This window comes from Nomascus leucogenys, chromosome 8 (assembly GCF_006542625.1).
Source record: "Nomascus leucogenys isolate Asia chromosome 8, Asia_NLE_v1, whole genome shotgun sequence".
NCBI lineage: Eukaryota > Metazoa > Chordata > Mammalia > Primates > Hylobatidae > Nomascus > Nomascus leucogenys.
Genome location: NC_044388.1, coordinates 105,830,109 through 105,855,203, shown reverse-complemented (window position 1 = coordinate 105,855,203; position 25,095 = coordinate 105,830,109). Strand labels below are relative to the sequence as shown.

General features: G+C 53.2%; 1 protein-coding gene across 1 annotated transcript in view; it reads right to left on the bottom strand.

Annotated features, from left to right (window-relative positions):
* Positions 1–7,189: 7,189 nt before the first annotated feature.
* PRRX2 (paired related homeobox 2) overlaps positions 7,190–25,095 on the bottom strand; it is a 56,316-nt gene continuing 38,410 nt past the window's right edge. The window contains exons 2-4 of the mRNA XM_030816480.1: positions 10,221–10,408; positions 9,086–9,264; positions 7,190–7,648 (exon numbers count right to left, since the gene is read on the bottom strand). Of these exons, the coding sequence (XP_030672340.1) occupies positions 7,513–7,648; positions 9,086–9,264; positions 10,221–10,408 (503 nt within the window). The 3' untranslated portion in view covers positions 7,190–7,512. The remainder of the gene's footprint in view (positions 7,649–9,085; positions 9,265–10,220; positions 10,409–25,095) is intronic.

Sequence of the window (25,095 nt, the reverse complement as noted above, 5' to 3'; positions counted from 1 at the left end):
GATTGTGCCATTGCACTCCAGCCTGGGCGACAAGAGGGAAACTCTGTCTCAAAAAAAAAAGAAAAAAAAAAACTGGGTAGGGACGAGGCAGGGTTAAGGTTGGATGGTGTCACTGTAGACACCTGGCCTGGGTGATTGATCTTTGCTGCAAGGGCCCTGGGGAGCCAAGGGAGGCTTTAGGCAGGGAAGAGACATGATCAAGGCTGTGTTTTAGACAATTGGCCTGTTGACTGTGTAGAATGGCCAGGAAGGAGATAAATAAGAGGCTGTTACTGTGGACTGGCAGGTAATTAGAGCAGGCGCCTACCATCCAGTCTGCTCTGTGGCAGGTGTCCCGTGGGTGTCCCGTGGGTGTCCCGTGGGCCAAGGGAGGCCAAGCTCAAGGTGAACTTTCTTTTCTTTTCTTTTTTTTTTTTTTGGTGGGGGAGACAGAGTCTTGCTGTGTCGCCCAGGCAAGAATGCAGTGGGGCAATCTCGGCTCACTATAACCTCTGCCTCCTGGATTCAAGCAGTTCTCCTGTCTCAGCCTCTGGAGAAGCTGGGATTACAGGTGTGCACCACCACGCCCGGCCAATTTTTGTATTTTTAGTACAGATGGGGTTTCACCTTATTGGCCAGGCTGGTCTCCAACTCCTGACCCTCAGGTGATCCTCCCGTCTCGGCCTCCCAAAGTGCTGGGATTACAGGTGAGCTACTGTGCCCGGCCAAGGTAAACTTTCAAGCTTCATTCCCACCTGTGTTAGTTTTCTATTGCTGTGTAACAAGTTGCCGGTTTAAAATTATACACACTTATGATCGTACAGTTTCTGTAGGTCAGGAGTCTGGGCAAGGCTCAGCTGGGTACTCTGCTCAGGAACTCCCAGGGCTGCAATCGAGGTGTCATCCAGGCAGAGTCTCACTTGGTGCTGTGTCTTCTTCCAAGCTTGTTTGAACGGTAGGCAGAATTTGGCTCCTTGTGGTTCTGAAACTGAAGCCCTCAGCTCCTAGTGGCCTCCCTCTCCGCAGGCACTTGGCGGCATAGCTGTTTGCGTCTTCCAGCTCAGCGGGAAAGTGGCTGTCTGCTTGGAATCTCTTCTTTCAGGGACAAGCTGGATCTTTCAAAAGGCTCGTCTGATTAGGTCAGGCCCACCAAGGAGAATCTTCCTTTTGCTTACATCAAAGTCAACTGATTGGAGACCTTAATTACATCTGAAAAATCCTTTCACCTTTGCCGTACTCTATTTTTCAGAAACAAGCCACAGTTTCCACTCAAGGAGAAGGGATTACACAAAGGTGGGACCACCTGGGGTGGGAATCACAGGACCATCTTTTTTTTTTTTTTTTTGAGACGGAGTCTTGCTCTGCGGTGCAGGCTGGAGTTCAGTGGTGTGATCTTGGCTCACTGCAACCTCCACCTCCCAGGTTCAAGCAATTCTCCTGCCTCAGCCTATTGAGTAGCTGGGATTACAGGTGTGCACCACCACGCCTGGCTAATTTTTTGTATTTTTAGTAGAGATGCCATGTTGGCCAGGCTGATCTGAAACTCCTGACCTCAGGTGATCTGCCTGCCTCGGCCTCCCAAACTGCTGGGATTACAGGTGTGAGCCACCGCGCCCGGCTGGCAGCGCCATGTTAGAATTGCATGTAGCACACCGTCCCTCTTTTGAGTCCCCCTTCTGATTTCAAGGTGCTCATTCCTGACTGCCTTATATCCCAAGCTCAATCCATTCCCACTTTTTCTAAGGTGTGAACTAAGAATTAAGAAGTTCTTGGAAAGCCATTACGCAGTGGCTCACACCTGTAATCCCAGCAGTTTGAGAGGCCAGAGCGGGAGAATCACTTGAGTCCAAGAGTTTGAGGTTATAGTGAGCAAGGATCTCACCACTGCACTCCAGCCTGGGAGACAGATGTTCTCAAACACACAGTTTCCAGTACCTCCACTGACCAGCAGATACCCAGACGACACATCTACCTCTCTGTGAGGCACCAGGGGTACACAAAACACAGGGAAGAAAGCACTTTTTTTTTTTTTTTTTTTTGAGACGGAGTCTCACTCTGTCGCCCAGGCTGGAGTGCAGTGGCATGATCTCAGCTCACTGCAATCTCCACCTCCCGGGTTCAAGCAATTCTCCTGCCTCAGCCTCCCGAGTAGCTGGGACTACAGGTGTGTGCCACCACGCCCGGCTAATTTTTGTATTTTTAGTAGAGACAGGGTTTCGCCATGCTGGCCAGGCTGGTCTCAAAATCCTGACCTCGTGATCCACCCGCCTCGGCCTCCCAAAGTGTTGGGATTACAGGTGTGAGCCACCAGTCGCAGCCAAAAGCACATTTTTTTTTTTAACCTTTGAAGACCTTATTATGTACTGGAGGCTGTTACATTGGCCTGCTTTCTTTTTAAAGATTGTTTTGCTTTTCTATAAAGTTATTTTAAAAATATGGAGACTTGTGGATTGAGTTACCATAAAATTTAAGCTAATTGGCCTGGCGGAGCGGCTCACCTCTATAATCCCAGCACTTCGGGAGGCCCAGGCAGGTGGATTGCCTGAGGTCAGGAGTTTGAGACCAGCCTGGCCAACATGGTGAAACCCTGTCTCTACTAAAAATACAAAAAGTTAGCTGGGTATAGTGGTGCAGGCCTGTAGTCACAGCTACTCGAGAGCCTGTGGCAGGAGAACCAATTGAACCAGGGAGGCGGAGGTTGTAGTGAGCCGAGATTGTGCCACACTCCAGCCTGGGTGACAGAGCGAGACTCAGTCTCAAAAAAAAAAAAAAAAAAAAAAAAAAAAATTAAACTATTCACATTTTGGCTTGTGTCTTTCCAGATTTTTTACATTGCACGTATAAAATATGTGATAAACATTGATGTGCACATTGCTTCCCCCGTCCTCCGATTTTGAGATTTTGATTATTTTTCAAAGTAGAGCTTAGAGATGGGTTTGCTGGGTGAAAGCATGCGAATGTCTTCACGGCTGTTGGTTCCTGTTCCCTAACGCTTGTGCTGATCTTTTACTCTGTAACCCCTGCTGGTGGTTTGGGATTTGCTTGTTTCTTTGTCTTTCCAGAAAGGCTGGGTCAGGAGCCCGTTGCCAGCCCTGGAGATCTTCCAGGAGAGCAGAGAATGGGGTGTGTTCGGCCACATCGCGGGAACCCAGCCCAGGGCCCTGCAGCGGCCCCACGGCGCCCTCCAGGGGCGAGAAGCAGAGGTGCAGGAGCCGGAGGTACCAAGTTGATTTGGGTCCCCAACTGGGGCTCCTAAGGTGGGTGGGCATCAAAGGAACGGGGGAAGAGACTCTGGACCGGGTATGCTGGGTCTCTGGAGAGAGAAAGTGCCATTTCACCCCAGAAAGGGGAGTACATCTATTTTCTCAAACTCCATCCCTCACCCTGTGCTCCTCCATCATAAACACTGAGACATCCATTTATGGGCGGGAACTTTGTGCCAACAAAGTTGGCAAACCCCTATGCAGTGGGTTCTGTAATTATCCCCATTTTACAGACAAGGAAACCGAGTCCCAGAGAAGTGCCTTGTCCAGGGTCACAGGACCAGAAACTCTAGTCTTTATTTCTCTGGTTTGGGTTTTTGCAAGAGCTGACTGTCTTTCCTTCAATCTCTCTACTTCCCCCTCCCTTTCTCTCTCAAGTTCTTTTATTTCATATAAAAAAAAAAAAGCAGAGACACGCAATGCCCTCTCCCAGACTCAAGCTCACTTGGCCAAATGGGCAAAGGCAGCAAGTTCTCCAGCCCGGGGCAGGCCTTGGGTACCTTGTCCTCATGGAAAAATGATATCCTGGGACGGGTGCCCAGGAAGCTGCCCACACAGCCCTGCAATTAGGGCTACAATAGCGACAGCAGTGTTTGAATATTTTCTCTTTTATAGGGAGGGCTGCCTCGACCCCTCCCTCAGCTTCCCGGAGCAGCATGTGTAAACGATTAAGCTGGTTTGTTTTCTCTAGAGCGCTCGGAGGAAGTGACATTAACATCCTCGTGGTCCAACAGCAGGGCCAGCACCTCCGTGGGAAGGTCCCCAGCTTTTTCTGAAGCTGGCCTTCCTGGGACCGGCCTCCCAGGCTCCCACCTGGTGTGACCTCATCACTGCACAGGCAGCCTCAGCCTGGCGATTCTTCAGGGTGCCCTCCCTTTGGGTTGAAAAGTAGAAAGGGAAAACGAGCTCCCAGGTTAGTGCTTCTTGGAGGAAAACAGCCTGCTCTTCCTGGCTGCCCATGAGTGCTCTGCTCTGGGCCCCCATGCTCTGGACCAATTGCAGGCATAGATCCCCCAGATGGGGAAAGGGAGCAAGCTTTGTGCCTAGGAGGACGCTCAAGCCGCGTTGGACCCCAGCTCTTGTCTGGGTGGAAGGACAGGCCTGCATCTTCCAGAGGCTTCCACCAGGCAGGTCCCATGGCCGGGGTCTCTTCTTCCTGGGCACTCCTGTGTGTCTAAGCCCAAACTGGCTTTTTTTTTTTTTTTTTTTTTTTGGCAGAATCTCACTCTATCAGGCTGGAGTACAGTGGCTGATCTCGGCTCACTGCAATCTCCACCTCCCGGGTTCAAGTGATTCTCCTGCCTCAGCCTCTCAAGTAGCTGGGATTACAGGTGTGCCCCACCACGCCCGGCTAATTTTTGTATTTTTAGTAGAGATGGGGTTTCACCATGTTGGCCAGGCTGATCTCGAACTCCTGATCTCAAGTGATCTGCCCACCTCGGCCTCTCAAAGTGCTGGGATTACAGGCATGAGCCAACGTGCCCGGTCCCCAAACTGGCTTTGAAGGCTCCCAGTCTCCCCAGCCCATCACCAAGTCACCAATTCCTGTTTTTTTTGCTGCATCCGAAACATCTCCCAGCTCCACCAACTCTGGCCCAGGCCACAGCCCCTCCCACCTGGACACCTACCCTGGCCTCCGAAAGGGGCTCTTTCCTTCACTCTTAGCCCACAGTCCCTCTTTCTCATGGAGGCTCAGGGCACGTCCCTCCACCAAGCAAATCCCCTCCATGGCTCCCCACAGACAGGGTGACATCCAAACATCTAGTCCCGGCCACACAAACCTCGTTTGAGCCAGTTCCTGTTCCTCTCCACCTTCACCCGGCACCAGGAGATCCAGCCTGGAACAGCTCCCACTGGCCCAAAGAGAAGCTTCTGGCCTGCCCCAGGGCTGCACTGACGCAGTCCCCTCAGCCAGAAACACTGTTGCCCCTCCCCCTCTTTGGTGAACTCTTCATCCTCCCAGGCACACCTCCTCCAGGAAGCCTGCCCCGATGCCTTCAACAAGGTTTGGGGCCCGTCTGTGCTCCCTGGGCCCCTGCAGCACCCACTCATAGCCTTAGTGGTGCTGTAATTATTCCTTTGTCTTTGCCTCCTCGTAGCATGGCGCAGCCTCTGCGGCCAGGAACCTTGTGTTTCATAATATTTTTTCAGTGCAAGAATGGCAAATGGAAGTCCAGAAAGCACTTACCCAAGGCAGAGGCCAAACTGAGCCAGAAAACACAAATCTGACGCCCCCTCCTCCCCCAGTCCAGGGCACAGGCCTGGCCCTCACAGTCAGGTGGGCCTGAGCAGCTGAAGACCTCAGTAGAACTCCCCCTCCACTCTACCCCAGCCCCCACTGGTGCCCCAGGCTCTCCTGCTGGTCAGAGTCTCTGCTGCGGCCAGGGAGGAAGCCGTCCAACCACCGAAGGAAGAAGTCACGCAGCGCCAGGCGGTCACTCTTCCCCAGGTGTGTTTGCACATCTGAAGGGGCCAGGTTCTGTGGTGGAAATCCGGATGGAGTATGGGGAAGAGTATTCAGGGGTGTACTGGGGGCAGGTGGGAGACGGTTCTCACTTTACTCACAAGTGTAGCTGCTGTACCTTCTAACTAAAGTGGGGGCCAGGCACGGTGGCTCACGCCTGTAATCCTAGCACTTCAGGAGGCTGAGGTGGGTGGATCACCTGAGGTCAGGAGTTCGAGACCAGCCTGGCCAACATGGCGACACCCTATCTCTACTAAAAATACAAAGAATTAGCTGGGCGTAGTGGTGGACGCCTGTAATCCCAGCCACTTGGGAGGCTGAGGCAGGATAATTGCTTGAACCCCTGGAGGCAGAGGTTGCAGTGAGCTGAGATCGTGCTGCTGTACTCTAGCCTGGGCGACAGAGCAACACTCCGTCTCAAAAAAATAAAATAGATAGATAAATAAATAAAAAAAGTAGGATGTCCCCGTGCAGGCTACTCATGTGTGGAGCCCCATGGCTGGCGCTTTAGGGGCACAGTGATGCTACGTGGGCAGGGCAGGATACTGAATTGGCCCAGCTCATTGACTCCGTCGAGATTCCTTGCTGTGCCACCTGCCACCCAGCCACCCCAAGGGCCAGGGTTCCCTCCCACCGCTGCCCAGGGCTGGCCGTCTTTGTGCCCTCTGGGATGGGGGAGTGTTGTCCTACCTCCCGGGGGCTGGAGTGGGGTGACTTTGAGCAGAAAGGCTCTCCTGACTTCCCTGGTGGGCGTGGGGACAGGCAGAGGGGCTGGCCTCAGACCATCCCTCACCCTGTTTTCGGCAGACCCCTCGTAAGTGGTGTCACTGGCTGGTGGCACCCTCAGTTACTGGCTGCAGATGGGTGGGTTGAGGGACTTGGGTCTTCTGCTGGCCTCAACTGTCATGGAGCACACCACTGTCCTGGGAGCCTGGCTGGGACCTACAGTCTGCACCTGTTTTCTGGGCCATTTCCTCAGCCCCTTCATGGTTAAATGGCCGGAGAGATCCCACGCCTTCTGTGTGCCCAGAAGCAAGGGACTGAATGTCCTTGCATCTGTCCCACACACCCTCTGGCCAGTCTAGGAATCCATGATCACCCATCCTGCCCTGCAATAGGACGGGGAGACGATCCCTGCCCAGGGTCACACAGCAAGGCTCTGCCCAAACATCTGGGTGTCCCCTTGGGGTTCAAGATGGGAGATGGGGTCTAGGGTGTGTTTCTGTCCTCCTCTCCCACCCCCCACCCCCCAGCCCCCACTTCTAGGGGCCCTGCAGGGTGACCGAGGACTTCATTCCTGGGAACAGAACAAATATGAGGGCAGTGGGCCTCCCATGGCTGCTGGTCTGAGCCAGGCCGGGGCAGTCTCCATGCCTGCTGCAGGCCAGAAAAGGGCCCAGGAAGGCCATTCAGCCCTGTGGGGTCCCAGCTCTCATCTCAGCCACCAACATTGTTTGTGGCCCTCACCCACCTTCCTGCAACCTTTTGGGGCTTAAAAAAATTGGTTTTATTTCTTAAAGACAAAAGCTTTTTGGTTTTAATACACAAACTAAATGAGGTCCTTGGCAGGCTCTTCCACCTTCCGACCCAACCTCTCCAAGGGTTGTGGGCTGCAGTCTCTGGTGGCCGAGGACAGAAGAGCTGGGCCCGGCTGTGGGGGCCTCAGCAGTCTCGCTGGCTCGGGAGTCCAGGCTGGAGAGACGGGCCAGGAGAGCCCATCCAGGAGAAGGTCACTTCCTGGGCGTCTGCCCCCTTTTCTATTGCTGTCCACCCAGGGAGGCGGCTGGGTCCTGGTGGGACTGCACGTCAGTTCACCGTAGGCACCTGGCTGTGGTGCAGGCTGAACTCCTTGGCCTTGAGACGGAGGCTGGCGATGCTGTTGGCCATGTTGACCCCTGGGGTTGCGGGGCCTGAGCTCCCAGGGCTGTAGGGTGGCACTGTGCTGGGGGCGACATGAGACACAGGTCACATGGGTACGGGTGACTTCTGGGTGTCAGTGCTTGACCCCAGCCTCTGGTCCTGCCACTTCCCTACTTAGCTTGCTCTCCTGGGCAGCCTTCACCCAGGATTGGGGGTGGTTTGGAGCTGTAGGGTTTGGGCAGGAGTCAGAAGTCCCCCCAGCTCAGTGCTGGGACACAGGAGCCTCCATATGAACCACGAGCTTCCTGACAGCAGGGTCTGGGTGGGTCCATGCCGCCCTCCATGCGTACCCTGGGCCTGGCTCACAGCAGGATGGAGGCAGAATGAACAGGCATCTGGATTTAAGGATGCCCCTTGGGGCCAAGCATGGTGTCTCATGCCTGTAATCCCAACACTTTGGGAGGCCGAGGTGGACGGATCACCTGAGATCAGGAGTTCGAGACCAGCCTGGACAACATGTTGAAACCCTGTCTCTACTAAAAATACAAACAATTAGCTGGGCATGGTGATGGGTGTTTGTAATCCCAGCTACCCAAGAGGCTGAGGCAGGAGAATTGCTTGAGCCTGGGAGGCAGAGGTTGCAGTGAGCCGAGATTGCACCACTGCACTCCAGCCTGGGTGACAGAGCGAGACTCTGTCTCAAAAATAAATACATAAATAAGGATGCCCCTTGGTTTTCCTGCCCCATGAAACGATGAATAGGGAGGGAAGTTAGGAGGGTGGTGAGGACTAAGATCCCTGAAGCGGACCCACGAAATCCCTGTTCCCCCACATGACCATGGCTCCAGCAGAGCCACCGTCACAGCCCAAGGAGCAGACGGTGCCTCTGGAGCTGTGGGGTATGGTGACCCGACTCTCGAGCACCTCCTGCCGACCACGTCAGAGTCTTTCCAGCTTTGATCCAGACAAAACTGCCCCAGAACTTGGCTCTGGGCCCCAGCCATGCCCACAGGCCAGGGAGACCATTTCCTCAGCCCTCTCAGCCTCAGTTTCTCGCCTGGAGGGTGGATACAGGGCGCTGGGGCCCCCGTGACAGCCTAGGAATCTTCCTGCAGGTTTTCTGCTCCCTCAGGGTGATGCCTGTACTTTGCTCCCCCTCCAGATAGGCCTGTTTTCTCCTGGCTTCAGGCACTCACGCACGCACACACGCTCCTGTGGACACACATGCTTGCACGCTCCTTTGCATATGCAGGCACGTGCATGCACACTCACAGTCATGTGTGGGCACATGTACGTTGACACACACACATGCAAACTCTTATAACATGTGCGTGCAGGTGCTTGTGAACACCCACTCACAGGCACACTCACCACACATCACTTGGTGTACCCCAGATCCCAGGGGCGCATGGACACCATTCAAGCTCTCTCCAGACCCTCAGAGGAGTCCAGGCCGGAAAAGCCTCTCTGGGATTCCCCAAGCTGCCCCCTCCCGGCCCAAAGGTGTTCCCGCTCTCACCTGTAGGGGGACGAGGCTGTCCAGGAGAGATAATCTGGACTCAGGGCGGTGGGCCGGGGAGCCACGGGCTGCTCGATGGCGGCCTCCTGGCTGTAGGACTTGAGCAGCGAGGCGGAGCGGCTGGCCAGCATGGCCCTTTCGTTCCTGCGGAACTTGGCGCGGCGGTTCTGAAACCAGACCTGTGGGTGGGAGGGTGAGCAGGGTGCAGCATGGGCAGGGGGGACCCAAGTCCTTTTGGACCTGGGTGTGTGCCTGGGCTGGCAGTGTCACCTCTCTGAACCTCAGTTTTTTTCATCTGTAGAATGGGGATGACAAATAACGCCTGCTACTGGGTATGTGTTGGAGAATGAGAACACCAATGAATGAAGGAACAAATGGAGGGGCACTCGGCCACTGGGAGCGAGGTGCTTGCTGAGCACTCGGGGGAGGGGTGCTTGCTGAGCACTCGGCTCAGTGCTGGCACAGAGAAAGAACTTGAAACTGGAAAAAGACTTCTTTATCAGAAGCGTTTGTGCCAGGCATTGTTCTAAGCGCCTTACGAAAACTTATTTTTTTTTGTTTGTTTATTTATTTATTGAGACAGGGTCTCTGTCACCCAGGCTGGAGTGCAGTGGCGCAATCTCGGCTTACTGCAACCTCTACCTCCCGAGTTCAAGCGATTCTCCTGCCTCAGCCACCCAAGTAGCTGGGATTACAGGCGTGCGCCAGCATGCCCAGATAATTTTTGTACTTTTAGTAGAGATGGGGTTTCATCATGTTGGCCAAGCGGGTCTCAAACTCCTAGCCTCAAGTGATCCACCCACCTTGGCCTCCCAAAGTGCTGGGATTACAGGCATGAGCCACTGTGCCTGGCCGCTTTATGAAAATTTTAACTCTAATTCTCGAAGGACCCCTATAGCAAAGACCTACGTGATCCTTATTTTCCAGGTAGGCAGGTGCACAGAGAGCTTAAGTTACTTGCTCAAGGTCACACAGCCAGTAAGTGGCAGGGCTGGGATCTGAACCCCCGTCCTCCTGGCCTCAGATGCTCCTGCTCTTAAACACCCCTCCTGGGCAATTGTGTAATCCCGGGTGAACAGTGGCTGTGCGCTCCCAGGCGCACGCTCCCACGGGAGGCCCGGGACTGAGGGCTCACCTGGACGCGCGCCTCGCTGAGATTGACGCGCCGGGCAAGCTCCTCGCGCACAAAGGCGTCAGGGTAGTGCGTGCGCTCGAACACGCGCTCCAGCGCCTGCAGTTGGCTGCTGTTGAACGTGGTGCGGTTCCGCCGCTGCTTCTTCTTCCGCTTGGCGGCGCTACCGCGCCCCGGGCTGGGACACTCACCTGCGGAGGTGGTGGTGGGGGATGGTCAGCAGGGCGGCCAGTGGCTACCGCCACGGTTCAGCCCCCAACTCCGCAGTTTGCTCTGAGTGCTTTAGTGCCGCCGCCAGGAATGCGTCCCTTTAATTCACTCCCTCATTCCTTCCTTCTGGCATCCACCCATCCATTCACTCTTCAACACGTATTTACTGAACACCTGTGTGGCAGGCCCAGTGCTAGACTTCGGGGAGATAACGGTGAACAAAAGCAGCCACACCCCTGCCCTGTGGAAACCCCAGTCTGAGCCAACTGAGATGGGACCACGGCAAGAACCCTGGGGACAGGTGTTCCTTCCACCAGGGACAAGTGACCTGCTCAAGGAGGGCCCAGGAGACACCTGAGTGTCCCCAGCACCCAGCCCAGGCTGTGGGGCATGGCACGTTCTGCATGGACACCTGTTGCTAACATGAAATAATAATAATTAATATGTCACAAAGAGCAGTGGGAGTCAAGGCTCAGGACCCACAGATTCTAGGAAGCTCCCAGGAGCCCTAAAGACAGATGTCGCGATCCTCATCACTCCTGAGGAGGAAGAGTCAGGGAGGCTACGGTCTCGGGCCCAAGTTCAAGAGCCCAGTGGAGTCATTGTTGAGGGAGGGGTCTGAACCCACCAATCGGGTACGAGAGTCCTCATCCTCTCCTTTTTAGCCAATCAGGCAGCTGTTGAGAGCAGCCTTCCTTTCCAGAGGGCCTACTAAGCCAGAGGCTGTGCTGGGGGCTGGGGAGAGACGAACCGGGGAGAGACGAACCAGAGAGATCCATCGGCAGGGGAGGCAGGCCGCGAATAAGCTTTGGTGGGGCCGTGGGTGGGTCTGGGGCAGGTGTGGGTGCTCAGCTCTGGTGGGGATGAGGAGCTGGCCGGGAAGGCCCTTCAGGAGAGGTGGAGCTTGCAAAGGGTTTGAAGGATCCCCAAGAGTTCTCCAGTCAGCCAGAGAGTGAGGGAGGGTGTCCAGCCAAGGCCCAGCAGGGGCGGTGGAGGATCCCAGCAGGGGACCTGACCGAGGGTGGTGCTGGCCTGTGGTACAGAACTAGCAGCCCTGGTAAGGAGGGCCCAGCAGAACCCTGGGGAGGTCCTGGAATGGCAACCTCTGGGCCCAGCCTGTACCTTGGGAGATGGGGCGGGGGCGTCCAGTTACTATTTCCGCATTTAAACTTTATCCAGGGGCCAAACCTCTGACCCTTCATCCTCTAGGGCCCAGCCCATTGTCCACTCCTCCAGGGGGCCCTCCCTGATCACCTGAGTCCACATGGAACCGAACCCCCTTCCCTCCAGCACTTAGAATCAACAATGCTGCCGGTTCGGCACTTCTTTTGTATCTGATTTTTTCTCATTAAAAATGTGTATTTTAATAACCAAGTAATCACACGGCTTGTCACAGTAACAGATTCAAACAACACAGATGGGTATAAAGTAAAACAAAATACTCTCCCCTCCCCTATCCCACTCCCCACATTTTCTTTCTTTTTTCTTTGTTTTTTTTTTTTTTTTTTTTTTTTTGAGGCGGAGTCTTGTTCTGTCCTCCAGGCTGGAGTACAGTGGCATGATCTTGGCTCACTGCAACCTCTGCCTCCCGGGTTCAAGTGATTCTCATGCCTCAGCCTCTCCAGTAGCTGGTATTACAGGCGCCCACCAACATGCCTTGCTTGGAACCATCTTTGTTGTGATTGTTTTTCCAAAATGTATTTTCCCTCTTGTTCCCTCTCCTCTACCTTCAGGAACCATTTTAAGAGTTAGTTTTTCCTTTATCCCTCCAGCATTGCTTTTTGCAAATATAACAAAATATGTGTAATATTTTCTTCCTTTCTTCTATCAAAAGAAAGCATAGCAGCCGGGCACAGTGGTTCATGCCTGTAATCCCAGCACTTTGGGAGGCCGAGGCAGGTGGATCACCTGAGGTCAGGGGTTCAAGACCAGCCTGGGCAACATGGCAAAACAGTCTCTACTAAAAATACAAAAATTAGCCAAGTGTGGTGGTGTATGCCTGTAATCCCAGCTACTCTGGAGGCTGAGGCAGGAGAATCACTTGAACCTGTGGGGTGGAGGTTGCTATGAGCCGATATCGTACCACTGCACTCCAGCCTGGGCGACAGAGTGAGACTCTGTCTCAAAAAAATAAAAATAAAAATAAAAATAAAGAAAGAAAGCATAGCATGTACTGTTCACTTTTTGCCCCACCTAACGATATTTCCCAGGGATTCCCCCATTCAGCACACCGGAGCCCTTCATGTTCCTTTTCACAGCTGCATAGCAGTCTGCTGTGCGACTCTGCTGTGTTTATTCAACCAGAGCCCTATTGATGGGCATCTGGAGGGTTTCCAATCTCTTGGAACTAGAAGAATGCCACAATGCATAACCTCATGCAGATATGATTTTCTATTTTTGCCAGTGCGTATTTAGGACAGATTTCTAGAAGTGGAATTTCTAGGCCAATGAGTGAATGCTAGATGTGGCCAAACTCCCCCGTATAACTGGTCTTGTTTTGCGTTCCCACGGGCCAGGTTTGGGGCGACGTGTTTTGCCTACAGTTCGGCCAACAGAAGAGCTTTGGATTTTAGTCCATACCTTATATTTTTGTTTCCCCAGTTACATGCTCCCATTTTTTTTTTTTTTTGAGACGGAGTCTCGCTCTGTCTCCCAGGCTGGAGTGCAGTGGCGCAATCTCGGCTCACTGCAAGCTCCGCCTCCCGGGTTCATGCCATTCTCCTGCCTCAGCCTCTCCGAGTAGCTGGGACTACAGGCGCCCGCCACCACGCCCGGCTAATTTTTTGTATTTTTTTTAGTAGAGATGGGGTTTCACCGTGGTCTCGATCTCCTGACCTCGTGATCCGCCCGCCTCGGCCTCCCAAAGTGCTGGGATTACAAGCGTGAGCCACCGCGCCCGGCACATGCTCCCATTTTATACCCGATGTTCTTTGCACAGTACTGGGCATTTGTTCAGTGAACTGTTACTGAGCTTCTAGAACATGCCAGGCCCAGTGATGGGTACTGCTGAATATCTGCTTTTAATCAGTTCCCAGGTTAGGAAGGCTGACTCTTGAGCAACCTACTGATTTGATGTAAGGTTAAATTGTTCCATGAGACTGTAAATGAGTGTGTATATGTGTGTGTGTGTGTGACAAAGATGACCCTGAAGCTGAGTTTGGACCACTGCTTCTCAACCGAGGGCAATTTTGCCCCTATGAGACATTTTTGATCGTTAGGACTGGGGAAGGGGTGCTACTACGATCTAATGGTAAAGAGGCCAGGAATGCTGCTAAATATCTTTTTTATTTTTTTGAGACAGGGTCTCACTCTGTTGCCCGAGCTGGAGTGCAGTGGCACAATAGTAACACACTTCGGCCTCGACCTCCTGGGCTCAAGCAATTTCCCCACCTCAGCCTCCCAAGTAGCTGGGACTACAGGTGCCTGCCACCATGCCCAGCTAATTTTTATTTTAATGTAGAGATGAGGTCTTACTATGTTGCCAAGGCTGGTCTTAAACTCCTGACCTCAATTCTCCTGCCTCAGCCTTCCAAAGTACTGGGATTACAGGCCTGAGCCACTATGCCTGGCCTTGCTAAATATCTTCCAATACACAGGACAGGCCCCCACGTCAATGAATTACCCTGTCCAAAATGTCAATAGCACTGAGGTTGAGAAACCCTGGTTTAGAGGGATGACTAGGAGGTTATGTTCAGAAGTTTCCCCCTTTGGGAAATACTTGCAAACATACAGGATCAGGCAGGGGCTCGGGGGCAGTGGGGAGGGAGCACGTGGTGGCCCTGTGCGAGCTGGTCTCATTGCCGGGACCGCTTCACTCTTCACTCCTCAAGCAAAGGCGAGGATGGATGAGAATGTCTGCTGCCTGTGAGTGTCTTTCCACCCCCACCACCTCGATGAGGAAGAAACTTTATACCGAAACAAGAGCCCTTGCGCTGAAAACTGGGTGGTGATCAATAGCCTGAAAACTGGGATGGAAGTTTCTGGAAAGCCAGTCATTGCAGGGGTCATTTCCACCCCCTTTCAGGCAGTTCCTCTTGGGCACACACCCAACACAGGAGGCATTTCAGCCAAAAAAGGAGACATTTTCGGGAAGTTTCTGAGCAATTCAAACCTGGGGGTGTTTAAATGAAAACCATTTTGCAGCCTTCGCCTCGCCGAGCGAGCGCCCGAAGAAACAGCTCCACTTTCATGCCAGTTAAGCTGTGTGGCGATGTGGAGCCAAAACCCTCACGCAAAGGCATTTACCCCCACCCCAGCCAGCCCCAGACCGCCCCAACACTGGCTGGCGTCCTCACTGCTTCCTAAGTCAGCTTTGCCCAGGGTCGTGCCAAGGCAGCTGGGATGGGATGCGCTCAGCCAGAGCCAGTTGGGCCAGGAGCAGTGCCAAGTGCTCCACGTGTGGCCACCCACCGTCCCCTGCATCCACCCTAGGAGGCACTGTGCCATTTTATTTTATTTTATTTTATTACTTTTTTCTTTTTTTTTGAGACAGAATCTCGCTCTGTCCCCCAGGCTGGAGTGCAGTGGCACAATCTCGGCTCGCTGCAACCTCTGCCTCCTGGGTTTAAGCGATTCTCTTACCTCAGCCTCCAGAGCAGCTGGGATTATAGGCTGGAGTGCAGTGGCAGGATCTGGGCTCACTGCAACCTCCGGCTCCTGGGTTCAAGCGATTCTCCTACCTCAGCTTCTCGAGTAGCTGGGATTACAGGTGTCCACCACATGCCTGGCTAATTTTTTTTTGTATTTTTAGTAGAGATGAGGTTTCACCATGTTGGCCAGGCTGGTCTCGAACTCCTGACCTCAGGTGATCCAACGGCCTTGGCCTCCCAAACTGCTGGTGTTACAGGCATGAGCCACCAACTGAATCATTTTACACACAGGGACACTGAAGCTGTGAGAGTGTCTTGCCCAAGGTCGTACATCTGGGATTGAAAGCGATGTCTGTTGGCCAGGTGCAGTGGCTCATGCCTATAATCCCAGCACTTTGGGAGGCCGAGGCAGGTGGAACACCTGAGGTCAGGAGTACAGGACTAGCCTGGCCAACATGGTGAAACCCCATCTCTACTAAAAATACAAAATAAATAAATAAATAAATTAGCCAGGCATGGTGGCTGGCACCTGTAATTCCAGCTACTCAAGAGGCCGAGGCAGGAGAATCACTTGAACCCGGGAGGCGGAGGTTGCAGTGAGCTGAGATCACGCCACTGCACTCCAGTCTGGGCAACAAGAGTGAAATTCCGTCTAAAAAATAAATAAATAAATAAATAAATAAATAAATAAATAAATAAATCGATGTCTGCTGGGAGGCTTGGCCAAGCGAAGGCTGCGAACCCTTCTCATGGGGTCTCCTCCCTCTTCTACCTCGGTCCCAGGCTCAGCAGCGTAGCGGGCCTGTCACACACACGTGGTCCTAGCACTCTGAACCCATGGGTGGGCGGGGTTAGGAGATGCCATGGTGGGAGGCCTCCAGCCTCACATCACCTCTTCGTCCTAAAGGAAGCCCTCACCCCTGGGAGGGTGTGGGACAGCACCTTGCTGAAGGACACACCAAGCTGCTGTGAGGAGTTGAGTGTAGCTCAGTGCCAAGGACATAGCAATTGCTCAATAAATATTCACTCCACTTAACATGATTGCTTTTGTGCAGCCAGCTTTGTATGAGAAGACAAGGACCTTTCTCCCTGGCCCTTTCGTCCCTGTAGCCCAGCCTACAGCAGAAAGATGGGGCTGCACCCCTGCCGTGGGCTGACGCTGGGAAGGAACGCGGACGGGGAGAAGGACCCAGGCATCACCTCCCCAGGGACCAGAACTCAAACCCACAGCTCTGGACTTCGGTGCTGGCCTCCGCCTCCGAGCGGATGTGCCGGATATTTGTTGCCCTAAGTTCCTGAATCACCTCCTGAGAAATGCATCGCGGTGGGCGTGTGTGTTCCTCTGGGGACTCCGTGCTTGGGCTTAAAGCATTTAGGAAATAAATAAAATAAATACTCTCTAAGCCTCAGGCCATTGGCGTAGGGTCCCCGCCTTTTCACAGGGCCCCTCTCCTCCAGCCAGCAAGCCCTGGGTCTGCACTCTCCAAGGAGGGCTGTGCTCAGAGTCTCTTTTTGTTCAGGAAAAGTTCTGCTTTTCCCTGAGACTGAAACAAAGCATGAAACCGCCTCCCTTTGACCAGGCTGTTTAGTTGCTTTTGTGGGGGCCTGGATCCAGGAGGAGAGAAACGAGCTCAGATGGGGGAGGCCTGTCTCGCACTCTCTCCTCCTTAAAACCAAAATGACATCGTCCCTGATTACATTACAATGAAAAAATGACTGGTGCACGGTTTTCTGCCATTAAATTATTTCACACGTACCATTTATTTGGCTGACTGGGGGCCAAAGACATTTAAAAACTCTGCTCTCAGCCAAATGATCAAGTGTTCCCACCGCCCTCCCCTGTGCCCACGGTTTTTCTTATTCCGTGTAATTTAAGGGTCTAAATAGTCTGGAGGGAATTAACTGCAAATTCTTCCTAAGACAAATAAACTCAGCCTCTTCGTTCCTGCCTTTCTCAAGCTGTTGAGAGATACACTGTTTTTGCTTCAAATAGTCAGTTTGCGCCTGACCCCAGGGCTGAGGTGAGCTCCAACCCAAATAAATAACTTTTATTAATTAGCATTTATTCAGAGCAAATAAGCAGCCCTCCTCACCACCCCCAACGTGATCTCTGCCAACAGGATCGCAAAAACAAACAACGGGTCCTTGGGACCTCGATGTGGATTTAACAAATTAACACTGGGCCTTCTCAGAGGAGCCTCGGAGCTGGAGAAATATTTACAGCCTGGAACGTCTTAGGCAGGAAGTGGAGGTGGGGTAGGGTGGAGAGGCCGTGGAGGCTTCGGTTTTCCCCTGAGATTTCTTGGTAGAGATTTGGGTTCCTTTGAAGGGCCCCTGGGAGAAGGGCTCAGACATGAACTCTGAAACCACATCCTTAGCCGCTGCCTGGCAGCATCAGCAAGGACACAAGTGGCCCTGAGGGAGGCTTGAGGGAGGATTCTCACCTCTCCCAGTAAGGAATGGAAGGCAGTACCGCCTAGTGGTTAAGGAGGTGGCCCGTCCGGGTCTGGCTCTCAGGCCGGTCCGCCTCACTAGCAGAGTGCCATGGGTGAACCTTTAACCACTCCCAGCCTCAAGAATCACCTGAGGCCGGGTGCCGTGGCTCATGCCTGTAATCCTAGCACTTTGGGAGGCCGAGGTGAGTGGAATGCCTGAGGTCAGGAGTTTGAGACCAGCCTTGGCCAACATGTTGAAACCCCCGTCTCTACTAAAAGTACAAAAAAATTAACCGGGTGTGAGGCCGGGCGCGGTGGCTCACGCTTGTAATCCCAGCACTTTGGGAGGCCGAGGCGGGCGGATCACGAGGTCAGGAGATCGAGACCATGGTGAAACCCCGTCTCTACTAAAAATACAAAAAATTAGCCGGGCGTGGTGGCAGGCGCCTGTAGTCCCAGCTACTCGGAGAGGCTGAGGCAGGAGAATGGCATGAACCCGGGAGGTGGAGCTTGCAGTGAGCCGAGATCAATGAAAATAAAAATAACCGGGTGTGGTGGTGTGTGCCTGTAATCCCAGGTACTTGGGAGGCTGGGGCATGAGAATTGCTTAAACCCAGGAGACAGAGGTTGCAGTGAGCTGAGATCGTGTCACTGCACTCCAGCCTGGGCAACGAAGCAAGACTGTCTCAAAAAAAAAAAAAAGAGAATCTCACCTGAAAAATGGGAATAACAGGGACTACCTCATTTAACCGTCATAACAACCCGACACGGCTGGCTCCTAGTTCAATTTTACGTAGCAGGAAACTGAGGAACAGAGAGTTAAATGACATGCTGATGCCACATGGCCAGGAAAGACCAGAGCTGGGATTGGAACTCAGAGAGCAGCACACGGCTCGGGGTCGTAGCCACTTCCCCACACTGCTGCCTGAGTCACCTCGGCACGGGGCAGCCAGCCCCAGGAGTCCCTGCCCAAGATCCTCGCGGTGCTGAGATTCTGGGGGTCTCCCTGGTGGCTTAAGGGTGTATGGAACAACCAAAAGGAGGGAGGCTGAAGGCAACAGAAACATTCTTGGGGCTGCAGCACGTGGCTTCAGGCACACAGTCAGCAGGGCAGCGAGGATTAGGGATGCATGCAGGCCCAGCCCCAAGCCCTGTGAGGGTGGGCCACAGTCAGGCCGGGCACAGAAAAGGCCCAACAACATGTGAAGACAGAAAAGAAGGAAGCGGAGAAGGGAGGATAGAGAAGAAACATGGTCCCTGGGGCCTTCTGGAGAAGGATCCCGGGGCTTCTAGGCTGTTCAACCCCAGGAGTGCAGCCCTGCCCCAGCCAGCACCCCGACCAAGGGTCCCAAGAGCTGACTTTTGTTTTGTTTTGTTTTGTTTTGTTTTTTGGAGATGGAGTCTCGCTCTGTTGTCAGGCTGGAGTGCAGTGGCGCCATCTCTGCTCACTGCAACCTCTGCCTCCCAGGTTCAAGCGATTCTCCTGCCTCAGCCTCCCAAGTAGTTGGGACTACAAGCGCCTGCCACCACGCCCGGCTAATTTTTTGTATTTTTAGTAGAGACGGGGTTTCACCATGTTGGCCAGGATGGTCTTGATCTCTTGACCTTGTGGTCCACCCACCTTCGGCCTCTCAAAGTGCTGGGATTACAAGTGTGAGCCACTGTGCCCGGCCAAACTGGCTTTCAATCAGGCCAAGCTGGCCTCAGCCCCAGAAATTCAGGGACCAGGGGTAAGGCACAAAGGAGGGTCTTGGGTCCTCTGGTGCCAGTTACAAGGCACATGTCCATCTTCACCTCCCTGGACCATTGCTGGATGGGGCCACCAAGGCCACTCCAGCAGGCAGAGCCAGGGCAGGTGGCCTCAGGGCTGCCCAGCCACTGTTCCAGGTCCCTGCCTCTTTGGGGTCACTGCTCGCATCACACACACCACGCCCTCTCACCATGGACCCCTGCCTGAGCTGGCAACGTATCCTCCCTCTCTTGCTCACTTTCAGGTCTCAGCAGAGATGCCTCCTCCTCCAAGAAGCCATCCTGGACCCACAGGCTTAAGCTCCCAAAAAGCCCTGTGCCTCTCCCCTTGTGGCTCTGTCACACTGTAGGGTAAGTGTGGGTCATCGGTCCAGTAGGGGCTGGGACTTACTGTTTTCTGTCTCCTTGGAATGCATCACAGGGGCTGGCACAGGGAACCTCTCATCAATCTGCGTTGAGTGCTGAGTGTTGAGTGAAGGAGGAGGCAGGGGAAGGGCCGGGTGAGCCCGCAGAGCCCGCCCTCCTGTGCAGGGGTCTAAGTTCCTCCCTTGGAGCCATGGAGGCCTGGTGTGGACACGTCCTCCGAGTGAGGAAGGGGCTGGGAGAGGCTGGCCGCCACCAGCCACTGCCCTGCCACACTTTTAAGAATGTTTCACCTCATTAATTTTGAACAAAAACCCGTGACGCTGACACATTTTTATAGCTACCAGCCTGGAGAAGGAGAAACACATCCCGGGAAGGAAGGTGATGATGGAAGCTGCAGTGGGGCCCGAGGCGTCAGACAGGTCCCCAAGGGGCCCCATCCCATGGCTTCCCCAGGCCTCGGCACAGCACACAAGAGCGAGAGACATGGGCCACCCAACCTGGGACTGCTGTGCTCTGATCTGCTCCCAGCCCTGAGGGCCGGTGGCTAGTGTGGCCTCCGCAGGCTCAGGATGACCCTGGAGTTTGGAGGAGGCTGGAGAAGGTTCCCTCATGTCCCCCACAAACCTCAGCAGAGCCTTGCTTGGAGGCGGTTGCAGTGTATCTGGGTCTCTCTGGGGTCAGGAGCCTCACCCCTAAATACATGACATGCACACATTTCCATGGGGCCACCAGACCCACAAGAAAGTGGAGGGGCCAGTGACCCAGCAGGAGCTGCCCCTGGAAGGGAGCACGAGCACCTTCCCACCTCTGGGCCTTGGTATCTGCTGTTCCCTCTAGCTAGGGCACCCTTCCCCCAGCCCCACCGCACTGGCTAAAGCTGACCCAGCCCTAGATTTCAGCCTACGTGCCCAGCCCTGAGAGGCCTTCCCGGCTCCCAGACAAGCACAGGTCTCCTTGTTATGGACTCCTAGGCCTTCTCCCTCTCCTGCACATCTGTAATTAACTAAAACAGAGAAATGACATGTTTTGGTTATCTGCTTCATGCCTGTCTATCCCACATTTGACTCTAAGATCCAGACGGGCAGGGACTGGGTTTTCCTTGTCAATGCTGTATCCAGGACCAGGCAAGAAGTTTGGTTTCAAAAATATTTCTGAATGAATGACTACGTAAATGAAGGAGCAGCTCACTCCAGAAAAGGATCTGAAGTCTTAACTTCCAAAGCCAGGTCGCTTTATCTTCAAAAGGGCCAGACGATGGCTGTTAGATGTGACACCAAAAACACAAGCAACTAAAGAAGAAAAGATAAATGGAACTTCATGAAAACTAACCAGTTTTGTAACTGTTATAACCATTAAGAAACTGAAAAGACAACCCGCAGAATAGAAAAATTATTTACAGATTCCATACTTGGTAAGGGACTTACGTTTAGAAAATATAAAGAACCCTTACAGCTCAATAAAAAGACAAATACCCCAATTTAAAAGAGTGAAGGATTTGAATAGACATTTCTCTAAAGAAAATACACAAATGACCAATAGACACAAAGATGCTCAAGATCATCAGCCAGCAGGGAAATGCAAATCAAAACCATGATGAGATGGACTTCACACACACTAGGATGGTTAGAATCAAAAGACAGATAACGGCCGCGCTTGGTGGCTCAGGCCTGTAAGCCCAGCACTTTTGGAGGCCAAGGCAGGTGGATTGCTTGAGGTCAGGAGTTCGAGACCAGCCTGACCAACATGGTGAAACTCCGTCTCTACTGAAAATACAAAAATTAGCCAGGCGTGGTGGCAGGCACCTGAAATCCCAGTTATTCGGGAGGCTGAGGCAGGAGAATGGCTTGAACCTGGGAGGTGGAGGTTGCAGTGAGCCGAGATCACGCACGGCACTCTAGCCCGGGCAACAGAGCGAGACTCCAGTAGGCAGAGCCAGGGCAGGTGGCCTGATAACACCAAGTGTTGGCCAGGAAGTGGAGAAACTAGAACCCTCATACACTGCTGGTGGGAATGCAAGGTACAGCTGCCGTGGAAAACAGTCCGAGAGTTGCTCACAAGGTGAAACATAGACTTACCATCTGACCCAGCAATTCTTAGGTACAGACGCAGGAGAAATGAAACATGTGTCCACACAAAAACCTGTACACAATGACATATGTCCATAGCAGCATTTTTTTTTTTTTGAGACACAGTCTCCCTCTGTCACCCAGGCTGGAGTGCAGTGGCACAATCTTGGCTCACTGCAACCTCCTCCTCCCGGGTTCAAGCGATTCTCCTGCCTCAGCCTCCCTGGTAGCTGGGACTACAGGCGCACACCACCTCAGCCTTGGCCTCCCAAAGTACTGGGATTACACGTGTGAGCCACCGCACCCGGCCATAGCAGCATTATTTATAATAGCCAAAAAGTGAAAGCAACCCACATGTCCCTCAACTGGTGAATGAATAAAATGTGGTCCATTCATGCAATGGAATAGTACTCAGCAATAAAAATAAATGAAACACTTAGAGATGGTAACTGTGGATTAACCTTGAAAACATGATGCTAAATCAAAGCAGCCAGTCAGAAGGGAATATACAGTGCATGATTTCTTTTATTTATTTATTTATTTATTTTGAGACAGAGTCTCCATCACTATGTCGCCCAGGCTGGAGTGCAGTGGCGCCATCTCAGCTCACTGCAACCTCTGCCTCCTGGGTTCAAGCAATTCTCCTGCCTCAGCCTCCCAAGTAGCTGAGATTACAGGCACCCGCCACCATGCCTGGTTAATTTTTGTATTTTTAGTAGAGATGGGGTTTCACCATGTTGGCCAGGCTAATCTGGAACTCTTGACCTCAAGTGATCTGCCCGCCTGTGCCTCCCAAAGTGCTGGGATTATAGGCGTGAGCCACCACGCCGGGCCCTAGTGCATGATTTCTTTTATATGAAATGTCCAGAATAGGCAAATCCATAGAGATGGGAAGTAGACTGGCAGCTGCTGGGGCTGGGGGGACAGCAGTGAGGATGCTGGAGAGTGACAGTTACAGAGTGCAGGGCTTCTTTTGGGGGTGTGAAAATGTTTTAATATTGTGATGATGGTTGTACAACTGAATATACTAAAAATTCACTGGACTGCACATTTTATCTTTCTAATTTAATTTTATTTTTTGAGATGGTCCTCCTCTGCACTCAGGCTAGAGTGCAGTGTTGCGATCATGGCTTAGTGCAGCCTCAAACTCCTAGGCTCCAGTGATCCTCCCACCTCAGCCTCCCCAGTAGCTGGAACTACAGGCATGAGCCACCATGCTCAATTAATTTTTTTTTTTTTTTTTGAGATGGAGTTTCACTCTGTCGCCCAGGCTGGAGTGCAGTGGCGTGAACTCGGCCCACTGCAACATCCGCCTCCCAGGTTCAAGCGATTTTCCTGCCTCAGCCTCCTGAGTAGCTGGGATTACAGGCACATGCCACCATGCCCGGTTAACTTCTGTATTTTTAGTAGAGACAGGGTTTTACCAGGTTGGCCAGGCTGGTCTTGAACTCCTGACCTCAAATGACCTGCCCGCCTTGATCTTCCAAAGTGCTGGGATTACAGGTGTGAGCCACCATGCCCAGCCTATCAGTTAATTTTTTAAAAAATTTTTGTATAGAGATGGGAGTCTCACTATGTTGTCCAGCCTGGTCTCAAACTCATGGCCTCAAGTGAGCCTCCTACCTTGGCCTCCCAAAGCACTGGGATTATAGGTGTGAGCCACCACATCCGGCCCTGGATTGTGCACTTTAAATGGGTGATTGTACACTATGTGAAATATACGAAATAAAATTATTTCTAAAAACACACAGAAAAAGGAGGTGGTGTCGAGAGAAGCATTGAGATTGGAGAGAATGGCAAGCAAAGGATATCTCCTGAGTCTCTGGGGGTGCCACAGGTAGTGGGGTGACGGGGTGACGGGGGTGAGGAGGGTGGGCTGGGGTGCCGGGGAGGCCCCAAGAGGTCAGGGGCCTCTGGGTTAGGGTCTTTGGGGAACCCTCAGTGAGAGAGCCAGCAGGAGTGGCTCTTGAACTCCTGACCTCAGGCGATCCACCTGCCTCAGCCTCCCAAAGTGCTGGGATTACAGGCATGAGCCACCGCGGCCAGCCAGGAGTGGTTCTCGCACAGAATGTCCCCATGCGGCGCTGTCACAGCAGCAGGTTCACGGTAGGGGGGAGTCAGAGTTGGGGACAGGTGAAGCCAAAAGTTCTTCTGAGCCCAGGATCCTTGAGAAAAGGGGTCTCCAGGGCCAGGCACAGTGGCTTGCGCTTGTAACCCCAGAACTTTGGGAGGCCGAGGCGGGCAGATCACCTGAGGTCAGGAGTTCAAGACCAGCCTGGCCAATATGGTGAAACCCTGTCTCTACTAAAAATACAAAAATTAGCCAGGTATGGTGGCACCTGCCTGGAATCCCAGCTACTTGGGAGGCTGAGGCAGGAGAATCGCTTGAATCCGGGAGGCGGAGGTTGCCGTGGGCTGGGATCGAGCCACTGAACTCCATTTGCCTCCTGTTCACAGGCAATCAAAGGGCCAGGGGGGCCAAGGCCAGATGCAGCTGAGTGGCTCCGAGGCCCTGGCTCTCCAGCGTGGCCCTGGGTTTTGGTGCCTGGCTGCCTCCCTCTGCACTAGGAGCCGGGGGTCCTAAGTCCAGCTCAGTCTCTCCTCTACTCCTGAGACCCCAAAACCAAGCTCCAGAGAGTGGGGGCACCTGCTGGAATGGGGTGAGGGGTTGGTGGGAGGCAGGGAGTCACCCAGGAGGAAGGGGAGCAGCCCTCTGCTCGAAATTTGGTCTAAGAGACAGTTCGTGTCTGTCCCGTCTGGTTTTAATCTAAGGTTGATGGACAAATGCCAGGTTTATTGTAAAGCCTACATTTTAATAAGGGGCTGGTATCGGGAGGAAAGCTGCCCCATTAACTGTTTCCAGACCACGATGAAGTTTTCTGCTCAGGGCCCAAGGTGGGTTTTTTTCTCCCATTTAAGAGCTCCTGGGCCTCCCAAAGCCCAGAGCCAGCTGGGAACTTGGGGTGAGGGCTGGGGCCCGAGCACAAAGACTTTCTGACTTCGTGTGGCTTGCTTTTGCAACAAACCTGCCAACAGCTCTGCGGTCTCAAACCTGTCATTCTTGTCGTCTCGAGGACTCAGGGTCTGAAGGGACCTTAGAGGTCATCTGTCAAGGCCCCTCATTTTGCTGATAGGAAAACTGAGGCCTGGAGAGGCAGTGACTCGGCCATGCGCTCACAGCAAGGCAGTGGAACCCCAAGTTCTGTCTGCTGAGATGTGATGCCTGCAGACACACATGCGCTTCCTTCCTGCTCCCATCTCTGTTCCCGGGTTTCCTGGGACGATGCAGGAGAGAATATTCCCGACCCAGCAATTGGGTTAGGGGGGCTACCAGCAGCCCACCCAGACAGCAAACGCCTGCCTCCCCTCAGCATCTGAGAATGAGAAAAATTGCCCCGTGTGTCCTCAGACAAGAGGTCTCTCCTCTTGGGTTCTTGGTTTCACCATCTGTATTGGGACAAAA